At 45.2% G+C, this 12,587-nt stretch overlaps 1 protein-coding gene across 4 annotated transcripts in view; it reads right to left on the bottom strand.

Annotated features, from left to right (window-relative positions):
- Positions 1-813: 813 nt before the first annotated feature.
- Positions 814-12,587, bottom strand: part of TYRO3 (TYRO3 protein tyrosine kinase) — a 39,663-nt gene continuing 27,889 nt past the window's right edge. For all 4 annotated transcript variants that reach the window (XM_031593528.2, XM_090140991.1, XM_090140993.1 and 1 more), the window contains 7 exons: positions 11,433-11,513; positions 9,728-9,820; positions 9,226-9,347; positions 8,834-8,943; positions 7,242-7,401; positions 5,725-5,861; positions 814-3,288 (listed from right to left, as the gene is read on the bottom strand). In XM_031593528.2, the coding sequence (XP_031449388.2) occupies positions 2,910-3,288; positions 5,725-5,861; positions 7,242-7,401; positions 8,834-8,943; positions 9,226-9,347; positions 9,728-9,820; positions 11,433-11,513 (1,082 nt within the window). In that variant the 3' untranslated portion in view covers positions 814-2,909. The remainder of the gene's footprint in view (positions 3,289-5,724; positions 5,862-7,241; positions 7,402-8,833; positions 8,944-9,225; positions 9,348-9,727; positions 9,821-11,432; positions 11,514-12,587) is intronic.

Here is a 12,587-nt window from a genome sequence, read left to right as displayed (position 1 = left end):
AGGCACAGTCTTTTACTCAAAATTAAATGTATTTGACTCCAGTGAGTGTTTTAACTGAGTAAAGCCCTCAAGGCCTCGTTGTTGGGCTTTTTAAGAAACCAGTATGGCATGACAGTGCCTGCATCAGAACTCCTGGCACAGAGCAGCACTGCATCCTCCAATGCCATCTTTCTATTTCCTCTCCTCCTCTTCCCACAGCGACTCTCCCTCTGCTGCTGCTTGTGTACCTGATCTGACCGGGCTCGTGTGCAAAAGGATTCAATCATCCTTTGAACCAGATCCAAGGGATGGCGCTGAGCACTGGAACCTCACAATACTAACCAAGTCAGCCACTCCGTGCTTCGGAAGTCATTCTCCCTGCGCAGCAGATGGGGGTGAGCACTCCCTCCCACTGCTCGCCATCGCTCATCCTCCTGGTGGGAATGTATAGGCAGAGGCCGTGCACTGTGCTGCTGGCTGATGAATAATGAACGTGTGATGTGCATCTCTTCTTCTCAGCGAGCTGGAAACCCATGGGCTTTTCTGCGTTGCATTGGGAACATTTGATTCAGCAGCAGAGTTCCAACCACCTCCTCCAAGGCTGTCCTCCTCAGGGAGTGCAGTCAGTGGAGGGCAGGGAGAAGGAATGAGTGCAGAGGCTGCCGGCACCTAAGTGGGATGTGGCACTGCCTGCCTCCATGGAGGTCGCTGAAGGCTTTCGGCTCGGGCTGAGGCTCCCTGGGAGACAAGCCCACGTTACCAATGTACCCACCCAACAAGGAAGATCCATTCAGAGCATCCCCACAAACTCTGCCACAGATAACAGGCTGGGACTCAGACACAGTACATGTTTTATTATTTAAAAAAATGCATAAAAACTATGACATGCTTCCCAAAGTTAGAGTCTCTATGTACATCTGCGCTTCCCAGGCAGCTACAGGGAGCATAGCCTTCTGCCCTCACTGCCAATGTGTGCACTGCACAGGTTTCTGCTAACCTTTGTTAGCTGTTATTTTCTCCCCTGCATTGACAGCGATCCAGCTAAATGATGAAAAAAACCCGTACTGCCCGGGGTGTAAAGTTTTGCAGTTTGTGACCAAGAAACCGTACTGGGCTTCCAGCTGTAGGGCAGCACTGGGTAGTAGGAAATCTTACAGAAAGGACCCCTTCCCAAGCCCCAGATTGAACTTTCCCTTCCCTAGGAAGGTGCTCTCAGCAAGGGATGAAACTGGACCCAAATTTTGTAGTTAGCCCCTCACCTGGCAACAGCCAAGAATGGGGCATTGAATGATAGGGTGTCCTCATACCGAGCCTGAAGTCTATCTTGGCTCATTGGTCCCACCTTCGCCAACCTGGCAAGCGACGACATTGGTGGTATTTGTGTCTGAGGAAAAGCAGTGTGGAATCCTAAGTCCTGTGATACTGCTGAGTTTTCAGCACACTGAAAATAAAACAAATGAAGATCTAGCAAATATTTAGGATAACTAGAGTAAGATGTAGCTGCACTTCCTTGTTGGGAAACACTACACAAAACAAATGCTGATTTTACATTAAAATATTAAATTATTAAAAACCACAAAAGCGCTTGCAGTTACAGTGAGTCAGACATGCTGATTGGAAAACAGAACCCAAAGAGCAAAACCATCAATTTTGCCCTGTGTGGAAGGCTGCAGTGATACGGGTCTACAATCTGATGTGGCTTTTACAGTGTGCCAGAAGACCTCCTAAATAAGACAGCCAGTGGTTCTCAAGCTTTTTCGTGATAAGGACTCTCTCTTTAGAAAGAGGCTTCCCTGTTGGTTCCTTCCCCCCATCTCACACATACCTTCCCCAAAGTGACTTCAGACCTTCACCACAGCAGCTACAGCACTGGATTGTTTGAAAAAGTCAGAGGATGGTTAAAAAGAGAAAGATTAAAGAAATCCTACTTTCAAGCAAATGCTGAATCCTGCTCCTGCTGAAAGTGATGCGTGTCTGCCATTCTCTATCTAAGCAGTCTCCTGCGTGTCTGCCATTCTCTATCTAAGCAGTCTCCTTTCTCTCCTGGAGGGCAGCATTTTGCATCAATTAGCACTGCTTCCCCACACTGCCAGCAAGTCCTCTCTACACAGTTTCCTCTCAATTCCTTTGAAGTTGGATTCTGTCCTCACCCATGCCAGCTGCTCTCCCTCCCTTCCCATTTGAAGGCCAGCTGCAAGGCTGGTCAGGCCCAAACCAGCACCAAACAGGAAAAAAAAAAAACCACAGAAAAGAGGTATGCGGGGTGGAGGGGGATGTTCCACTTTTTTTCTAATTTCATCGCTCCCTGCAAGTCTGAGTACCTTAAAAGGGCGCTGGGCAGAGGGAGCAGCGAGTGTTACTGCATGAAATGTGCCAGATGTTCAATGTTGGATGAATGCATATCTGCAAACTGCAGTTTGAGAACCACTGAGGTAGGCAAGACATCTAGGCAGCACTGCTGAGTGAACACAAGAGGAACTTCCCCCAGTGTCCTGATGACAGTGTAAATACCCACTAGTGTTTTCAGAGGTCCCGAAGTCACGCAGCCAGGATCAAAGACAACATCTACACAAGAGCGAGCACTGACTGAACAGAAGGTGCGTTCAGCTCTGCTCCAGCTGCCAGTGAGAAAGACCAGAGCAGAGGCTCTGACTGCCCACCTTGGCTTTGACCTTCTTTCTGCGGGATGTGAACGGCCTGCCACCCTACCACCTCCCTCCCGAAATCCAAGGGCATGTCAGGGCCGTGGTCCATACAAGCTGTCCGCAACTGCAGCCCACACAGAAATGAAAGCTGCCAAAGCTGCCCAAGAGCTCCGGCCTGTGCTGTTCAAAGCCATTCCAGATCCGGCATCAGAGACCCAGGCGATACGGCACTGTGGCTGCACACATCCCGTCCCCGAGAAGCAGAGTGTCACTGCTATGTACAGACTAACAACTTTTCTCTCCTTCTGTCTCCAGCTCATACAGAAGGCTTTTGTTCTCCCCTTCCTGCCCATCTGGATGCCTTTCACCCTCGACATCATCTCCAAGGCACAAGGGGCTCATGATGTAGCGATAGTCACTCGTGACAGCAGCAGCTGCTGCCCCAGCAATGGTCTCATCACCGTCCGTGTTTCCAAAAGAGGTGTGCACGGCAGGGTCACTGACAGATGACTCTTTGTCCTTCCCAATGTTGACATAGAGAGGGTCTTGGCTTAAAGAGAGTGTGGACATCCTCCCCCGAATCATTTCCAGCTGGGACCGAAGCACTCCAAAGCTTGGGCGTAGCTTGGGCTCAGGATGCCAACATCTGCACATGAGATCGTAGCTGCAACACAGAAGAAGAGCATTGAGACACAACGCATCTAGCCCTGCACAACCCAGCAGCAACTCTGTGCAGTCCAGCACAGGCATCAAATGAGAGGATCTTTGCAGAGGTGAACAGAGCCAGCTCTTCACGAGCTGTCAGAAGGCTCCATCTCACCTCTGTAACACTGAAGCTCATGCAGTTCTTCACCACTTCAAGGGTGCCTTGGGAAAGAACTGTTACCCTAAGGCCTCCAAAATCCCTAACGTAAGACATGAGTGAGTAGGTTCTGACCTCCACCAAGGCACTGGCTTCACTCAACAGAGAAAACAGAGAATGGCAAGAATTCTAGATTTGGTGTGTGATTTTTTGCATAAGATTTGCACACCTTTTCTTTTTAATAGTGAGATTGGGTATGTCTCGGGGGGTATTGCAAACATTTAGGGAGGCATTTATTTTTGCAATCACAATTAACAAACACCATGGGCCCTGTGTAGCTGATGGGACTTAGACAGGTTTTATGGATTTAAAATCCTTGTTTCTTCCTATTTTCAAAAGCACTTTAATCAAAATAATTAGAGAGTACCAAAAAAAAAAAACCCAAAACCCTGAACTTCAAGGCCTGCCTAGTGCTGGCCACAGGCTCCATCCTGCCACGCAGGCAGTGTTTATCCTGTGGTCAAACACCAGCTGAGAGTTCTGGTTGCCTGAGGGCTGATGCAAGATGTCATCAGTATCAGCATCCACACAGAACACAGGGTGATGCCTCTAGCGTGGCTGGAGAATGGCCAGAGCCATCGTTCTCCTTCCTGCACATCACCCACCAAAGCCACAGCTGTGCTCCTGTTTCTTCATTGTCACCAGTTCTGTGGGGAGCAGGGACAAAACACAGTGCTGGCACTGGAAAACACCATGGACAAACAACCTCAGTTAAACTTGTAAGTGGAAAAAATCTGAAGATGGCCCTCACTGGGAAATGAAGCATTTCATGATGGCCTTTACTTTGCTTTTACCTCCCTTGCTCTCTATCAGCTTTATGAGCCTCTTGGATTTCACACTAGTTTTATAGAAAGCTTCAATGCCTCTTTTATCTCAATCCTGAATTGCGCCCCTTGCGAGTGGTTGAAATAACTATAAGTGCTCCATATAAAACAGAAACTCCCTACTCTGCAGCAACAAATTAAATACATTCTTTTATCCCACCCTGTGAACAGCAGAAATTCATTCGAAAGAAGGGGAAAGACCTACCAGCTGTATTGGATCAGCCCAACAGCCCACCAGGACCTTGCCACTGCCAGTGGCCATCAGCACAAGCTGAGGGTGAGCATGTAGGGAAGTGTTTTGAGTGTATCCCATCGGTTTCAATCAAAAGAGGCTCAATGGCCTCTCAAAATGAAGTTGTATATTTTTTTGGTAGTTTTCTTATGCATTTTTCTTCAGTGTCTAGCAGTTCATTGCATCCCTTTTCTATTTTTGGCCCTTATAGCCACAACTGGGAACCAAAGCTACTCACAGCAGTCAAGAGGCAGACATACAATGATTTTAAGAAGTGGCATAACTATGTTTTCATTTAAGCTTGGGAACAGTCAAAATGAAATGCTGAGAAACAAAAGTGCACAGTTTCAGTAACAAGACACAGATTATTCCCTTACACTGAAAAAAAGGGGAAAAAAAAAAAGCAGAGGAAAAGGAAGGCACATGAAATATATTCCACTGTCATAGCAGGAAGAAAGGGGGAAGAAAGGGGAGTTCTTCTTGTCGCTTTTACACAAAATGTACAAATTTAAAAGGCCACCAAAGCCAGTGTTTGCAGATATGCCACAGGAATAAGGCAGGAGCATGGGCTGCAACACACCAGCAAACTACCTGAGTGCTTCCTTTCAGTCTGGAAATGTCTGAAACCCATATCCACAACAGTGTTCTGGTTTTGTTTCCACCTGCAATTTAAGGTGGGACCTTGATCTACAGAACATTATATATATTCTTGTCTCCTATCCCTCTGTCATCCTGATATTTCTGTGTGAATATTAGGTGCAATTTTGATAACTGGACCTAGGTTTGAAAGGCTCACACAGCCTCTGCAATCTTGTTTCCTTGTAATCTTGCTTCAGGCTGTACGATGAAATTCATCTCTTTTCTTAGATGCTGGCCTGAGAAGACAGGGAACAGTGAGCTTCTGGAGACATAGTTACAGTTTCCATACAGCCAAGAGCTTCTAGCATTGACACTGTTCAAACTCCTCAGCCAAGCTGGCTGCTTGCGGAGCTACCACAGGTTCCAGGGAGTTCTGCCAACAGAGAGAGTTTGATAGCTAACCCAGAGACTCTATAGTGAATGCTTTTGTGTGATGGAAAGTGGATGGATTCAGGCTGCAGGGTCAGCCAGCTGCCCCCGTTTCGTTCCCGTAAGCCAAACTTCTCAAGGAACCATGTGTCTGCAGGGAGAGGAAGTACTCACACATCTTCCAGGCACTCCGGCGGCTGCTTCAGCCTGTTCCCACTGATGAGGTAGTTGTAGATTTCTGCATTCTCAATGCCAGCATAAGGGGTTTGTCCTCGGGTCACAATCTCCCACATGGTCACCCCAAACGCCCACTGAAAGGGAACAGCACAGAGAACCGATGAACAAAGTTCCCTGCTTGTTGGGGTTACGTCATGTGAGCAGCAGTGATGCTGGCCCTACTCTAGCTAGAAAACAAAATAAAATCAGATGCTGCTGATGCCAACACATCGTCTGTTGACCAGTCCCATCCTGCAGTGGAGCAGAAGGCTCTTGGAGGTATCGCTGTCTCCCACCTATAAACTTCTCCCAGGCACCTTTTACTCATGATTTTGAGATGTAGCATCAGCTTTGTGGTCCCCAGCTACATAAAGAGTTTGGTTTGGAGCTCACAAATTAATACATGGAGACAGATTCTCTATTACTGGAAATGTACGGGCACAAATGAAAGAGTTTAGCCACTAAGCAGAGCAACGAACAAACTGCTTATGGCTCACACTGATTTGTGCTGTACTTTGTACTGTCATACTTCTAACTTTAAATCAAAACTGGACTGTTAGGTGGAAAAAAAAAAAATCTTCATAAGCAAACCCTGCCCAGTGTCTGTTGTAAACTGGCTGAACTGTGATCAGCAATCACTAAACACTGCCTGCGGTGGTTGTAGCAATCACCAGGCAACACAGTAGCCAAGCTACAAGGCACTCTTGGTTTCCTGTCAGAGACACACATGGGTAAATTTGAAGGCAAGTCCACAGGTTTGGAGAAGAAAACGAATGCAAAACCAGATCTGCAAAACCAGATCAGAAGGCAGAAAGGAAGAATGGATAAGGCATCAGAGCAGAAAAAGATAACAACCACTCTACCCTCTTTCCATTCCCAAACAAATAATAACAGAAAAAAAAAAAAAAAAAAAAAAAAAACAACTCCCACCAAAAATTACCCCATGCCAAAGAGAAGAGAAGCAAAAATCTCAGACAAATGGGAGAAGTTATGGGAAGGAGTATGTAAGCACTGATGTATTCATTCCATGGTTCCACCAATGTCTTCTGTATGATGGAGTGCCATTCCTGCATATGTACATGAGTGTATGCAATAGAGATTTAGATCACCTTCAGATTGTAATGCAGAATAGCAAGGAGAAAGAGTAAAAGACTGTCCAAAGAATAGAAAATGAGAAGGATAGAGAGACAAGTAAAGGAAAGGATAGGGGGAAGAAGTGAACAATGAAGGCTCAAAGGACAAGAAGAAAATGAGAAAAGGGTTCATCACTTCTGCCATAAATCACTCATAATTTACATCTTGGGTTCTGAGAGCACTCAAGGCAGAGGTGACACTGCCCCTCGAACACAGACTACCAGGTAAACTCCCTTTCCCGCCACCAGGGCCTTTCCCCACCCTCCACGATTACAGAAGGATTCTTCCTCCAGTTCTGCAGAAATACAAGCAGTCCCCAAATGCACCAGAGCAAAACTCACCACGTCACTGTGTGTTGTGTACAGATTATCTGCCAGACTTTCCAGAGCAAGCCACTTCACTGGCAGCTTGGAAGCACAGCCCTGACGGTAGTAGTCTCCACTGTAGATTTTCTTAGAAAGCCCGAAGTCTGCAACACTCACATTCATGTTCTCATCCAGCCTATGGGAAAGTTTTAATGACTAAGAAAAGCATTCACTTGCCACCTCAGGCAATAAAAGAGGTATAACCAGGACTACTTGGGCAGGGAAGTGAGGTGTTTAGTCATCAAGTATTACCCAGAAGGATAATGACTTAATCTACTTGACAACTGATGTGAAATAATTCAGTGGTCTCTAATCAGTTCCTTGAGACTAACAGAGAGATAATTAGGAATAAGGAAATAAACAAATGGCCATGTTCAGGTGTCCTGCACTGTCATCCAAAGTGAACTCAGCTACTTTATAGAGGTTCAAAGGTCAATAGTGTTTACCTGCATTGCTCACTGCTATCACTAAGGCCCATGCCTTGTATAAGCAATCAAAAAACACAAGGTCCTTGCCTAGATGCATATCACAGCTGCCTAAACTACATCTGTAAGCCATTCTCTTCTGGCCAAGTTAACAGCCTGAATTGCTCTGTCACACACTTACTTAAACCTAGACACTTCAGTAGGTAGTACAAGTGAAGCCCATAAAGACATGCCTCCAGGCTGCATAAAGGATGGTGTTATGACACAGGCAGTTGGTTTCCTCTAAAGGAAGACTGTCTTTTTTAAAAATATTATAAAATAGGAAAACAATAGGAGTTTCTCAGCAGTGTCAATGCAGGCTAATTCATCATTTTTCATTATTACTTATCAGCCTGCTGTCTGTACAGCTGGACATTTAGATGCCTTTGGAAATCTGTGTCTCACTGCAGATTTCATTGGTTGTTGTCATTTTGTTCAGAGGCAGAGTTCTGCCTGCCAGAATGGGTTGTTCCTTTCCACTCCCAGGAAAGAAGCAGAGAGGAAAGAACAAAAAGGGATTTATCTTCACTTCAAAGCAGGCAAGGCAATTTGGGGACATAACAGCAATGTGGGATCACATAGTGTTCACCAGGCAATTATTTTTAAAGGCATTCTCCACATTAGCCATTCTCCACCTGCTTTCCAGGAAATTCTACATTTCTTATACTGCAATAATCAAGTCTTCAAAAGAGTTACAAGAAATAGAGATTTCAGACTATATTTAAAGCTTCTGACCCAGACAAACCCTTTCTCTTCTGTTGATTACATTATAAAGTGGAACAAATAGCCCATGCTGACACACAACATTGTAATCAACCCTCTGAAAATATATGTATGTCCAAACCAATGATGGAATAGTTTCTTCTAAATATGGTCAGTTTGAAGCTCAGCTGAAGGCTAACAGTTGCCCCCCACAGTACCACCACCTCATACATGTACATTCATGGACAAGACTCTCCCATGCCTCCTGTCAGTTAGATGCAAGGGCCAACATCCCCCAAGAGGATCCCTCCTCACTTCTGTTGTGCAAAAGGCTTCTCATTCCTTCCTCATCCACTCCGATCTTTCTTTTCTCTAAAAATTCATGGTTCATGGTTCACTTACATGCAGTTCCGAGCTGCAAGGTCTCTGTGTATGAAATTTTTTGAGCTCAAGTACTCCATCCCACTGGCAATGTCAATCATGAACTTGAGGAGTGTCTGAACAGGCAAGTTCTGAAAGAAATAACTGAGTTATTTCAACTTTCAACTTCTTATGGCAGGATTGCAACATTTTCTACTAGCTTACTGACCAGGGACAGGAGGATATAGGGAAAGCAGGACTTGGTTCTCAGTGTGCATGGGATTAAATACTTCAACATCTGATCAGAGTTTCCTCTGGTGTCAAAATCTGATCATCTGCCAATGCCTCTGCAAGACCGAACCCAAACTGATCTGAGCACATTCTCTGAAAATCCATGCCCTCCCTACAGGAATTCTACAGTAAGAAAGACTTACAAAAGGATTTTCACCGATCCTTGACATCAGCAGAAAAGCATGAAGGTCTCCATGCTTCATGAAGGGCAGGATCACCATGGGAATTGGGAGACGACCCTTGGGACGGCTCCGTAGACTGACTCCTAGTGAATGCACACACAGCAAAGGGGTTTTAGCAAACAGAGCAGGCCCAAGAGGAATCTTAGAGGTTACCATGCCATTCTTTTTTGAAACTGCAGAAAAAATGTGCATTTTTTGGCAGGTAGGATCTAAACTCCTTTGTATGCTCTGTAGAGGTTTCAAGAACCAGAGAATTAGTTTAAATAACAGATGTTTATTGCAGGTGTATGAGGGCTGCACATATTTGTTTTCAGCACTCCAAACCCTTCTAGGCCTGGAAAGTGCAGGTGCTGCTCCCTACAGCGCAGAGATCGCTGCACCAATTCTGCTTTTGGAGAGCAGTGTTGCTGGGCACGTGAGGCTGGGGGGGATGTTGAGGGAGTGAGCAGCACTGCTGGCTTACCAATCAGCTTAGTGACATGCGGGTGGTCAAACTCCTTCATACAAGCAGCCTCCCGAAGGAACTCCTCGATGTCAGTGGAGGTGAAGATGTCCGCTGGAAGAAAAGGTCACTGTAAGTTTTCTCCCTTGGTCCTTCAGTGAACGGCTCCAAAGGACATTACAGATAATGATCTTCAGAAGCTTGTTCTTTGTGGAGGTTTTGCATATCCTCCCAGACCTACAGCTAGATGAGCCAGTTTACAACAAGGCAGAGCCTGACACTTTCCTCTGGGACAGTGGTCAGTAAGCATGCATCAGGGACATCTGGTAAATTGCTTTTTGGCAGAGGAAAGACCTGACAATCTTTTCTCAGCAACAACTTTCCTTGGAAGCCATAGAAATCGTGTGTGCATTAAAGATGTAAGAATAAATTAGCTAAAAGGACCTAAACTACAGTCTCAGGAAGAGGAGATGGTACACGGAATTAAAGAAAATGCTAAGACTGAGGAGATAGCTGGAAATCCCAGCAGAGGTCACAGAGCTCAATTCATCTCTAATGAGGACAGCATGAGAGATCCATACTTCTCCATCTCTTAGCACAATTGAGCCTTGCTAGAGCTCAGATTTCTTAAATAACCTCAGTACTGGAGACCTTGGACCAAATTTGTTAGTGACACACATCAATATAAATGGAGAAACCATTTATCACTGTTAGTCCAGATTTACAGAAGTATGATATAATCAAGAATTAGCCCAGCAGAATACTTCCTCCACTGGTGCTGTTGAATTTAGTAAGAGTCCTTCAGTTCTGCTACGAGATCAGACTCAGACCTCTATGAGAATATTCTTATTTTTTTTGCTTTAGGGAAGTCATTTAATATGATTCAGAAGACAGAAGTACATGATTTCCTTTCTACAGCCAAGAGGAGAAAGGAAGGTCCCACTAGATGGTAACAGTTCCCAAGTCAGATGCTTGAAGGCAGTTTGACTATCCACTAAACTCCTTGCAAACTGATTAGAATGATTGTTGAGACTGGAGAAAATGTTTTAACTTACACTACTGTGGTATCAGTATACTTAGCACAAACTGGCACTCTGTGGCAGCCAATTTTAACTTCAAAGGTACACAAATGTGACTCTGCTTTCAGTCAATCACAGTTAATTTCTGCCTTACAGGCAACAGGGCTAAAATAACATAGGTTAACACATGTATAAATATATACATGCATAGTTGCTTTCACTTATACCTATTAATTGCTTTTTGTGTCACACATCTCTACCTGATGAACGTTAGCTGCCCTTGTTCTGTACACTCCTCCAGTGACTAATCGGAAGGGAGTTGGACTACTTTGCCACCTACTGCTGACCACATCATAGGGCAAAGCAGCCCTGCCTGAGCAGCCTATGCCAGGTGATGTAGAGCTGCTGTTGAATCAAGCAATTGAACGAGATCCTCTGCACACTGCAGTTATGACATGCTTTTGGTTGCAATTACCACGTGCTGGATGCTGTATAACCAGCTGAGGTAATACAGGTCCTTCCCTGAAGAGCTTCCACTGCAAAAAGTCTTCAGATGAGATGGAAAGAACACTGGTAGAGGGGCTGAGTGGGAAGCTCAGAGGGGAGTAAGGAAGAATGTCAGTAGATATCTGATGGAGAATAGGACAGATTACATTTAATCCTTCCAAGCTCTCTTCTCTACTTCAGGTAGCCCCGCTCCCACTTACCTTTCAGCATCTTCACTGCCACTTTCTGGAAAGAGCCATCATCTAGCTTCAGTAGTGCCTCTCGAACTGACCCAAACTCTCCTGTGAAAAGACCAGAGCAGGCAGTGAGGGAACAGCTTTTAGTGAGGAAAGTATGATTCACAGCAGGATCACACTGGGGGTCGCTGACAGGGAAGCTGAGTAAGCATAAGAAATGCAACTACCAGCTTCATTTTTCATTCTGCAACTTGAGTCAGCAGTTTTCAGCATACTCGTGCCTAGAAGCGGTAGCACAATCAGCAGACAGAGGCCACTGTGCCAGCAGTTCAGAAAGAAAAACAAGAGGGAAAGCAACCAATCCTCTACTAAGTGGACAATGCAGTCACAGTATAGGTTGAGACCTCAGGCAGACATTTCTGGGGAAATCACATCATGAGGAATGCAGCCAAGTGAAATTCTGGTCAGAGAAGGGGCCGTGAATGGGAGCTAGTAAGTGGATGGGCTGGATGAGGATGCTCCCAGTGCTGACCGTTCTTGGAGGTGACAGCTGTCAGAGCTGACAACCCAGTAATGGTGCCAGCATTCAATCACTTGGGACACAATCAGGCCTTATCTCTCAAAAGTCAGGGAACGACTTGCATGAATCACTGCTGGCTAGACAAAATATACAACACCTTCTGGGTGTGTGACACATCAATTAATATAAGGAAGAGTTTATCCTTGTGTTTTCTCTAAGGGAGATGAGAGGAAATGCAAACAGTCAAATCTTCAAATTATTTGAGCCTGAAGTGGCTTTACATCCACAGCGTAACAGACTCTCTGCATTAGTTCTGGCCCTAGATTTGGTCTCCCTAATTTTGTAACTGATTACCCAATCCAAAATCTGTTGATGAGAGTCTCTGGTACCGAAGAGGAAGAAGTAAAACGTGGTACTCAAGATGCATACCCCAAAACATTATCTTTCCACTGGTTTTTTACAGTGTCCTTCACTGCTGTGTGGCATGTGCTTATTTCACAATAATCAAATGCAGTGGATATCAGACCAAAGAAGAGAAGAAAGGGAAGATCTGAGCAATTTTGTATTGCTTCTGCATTGTGCAGCTCTTTTCAGCTGCAGAGTCAGCAGAACCCAAGATAACACAGCCGTGCCCTCTTCTAACCTGTATGCTGAACAGA

This window comes from Phasianus colchicus, chromosome 5 (assembly GCF_987193195.1).
Source record: "Phasianus colchicus chromosome 5, bPhaCol1.hap1.1, whole genome shotgun sequence".
Classification (NCBI taxonomy): Eukaryota; Metazoa; Chordata; class Aves; order Galliformes; family Phasianidae; genus Phasianus; species Phasianus colchicus.
Note: the sequence above shows the minus strand (reverse complement) of the source record. Positions and strands in the feature narration are given on the sequence as shown.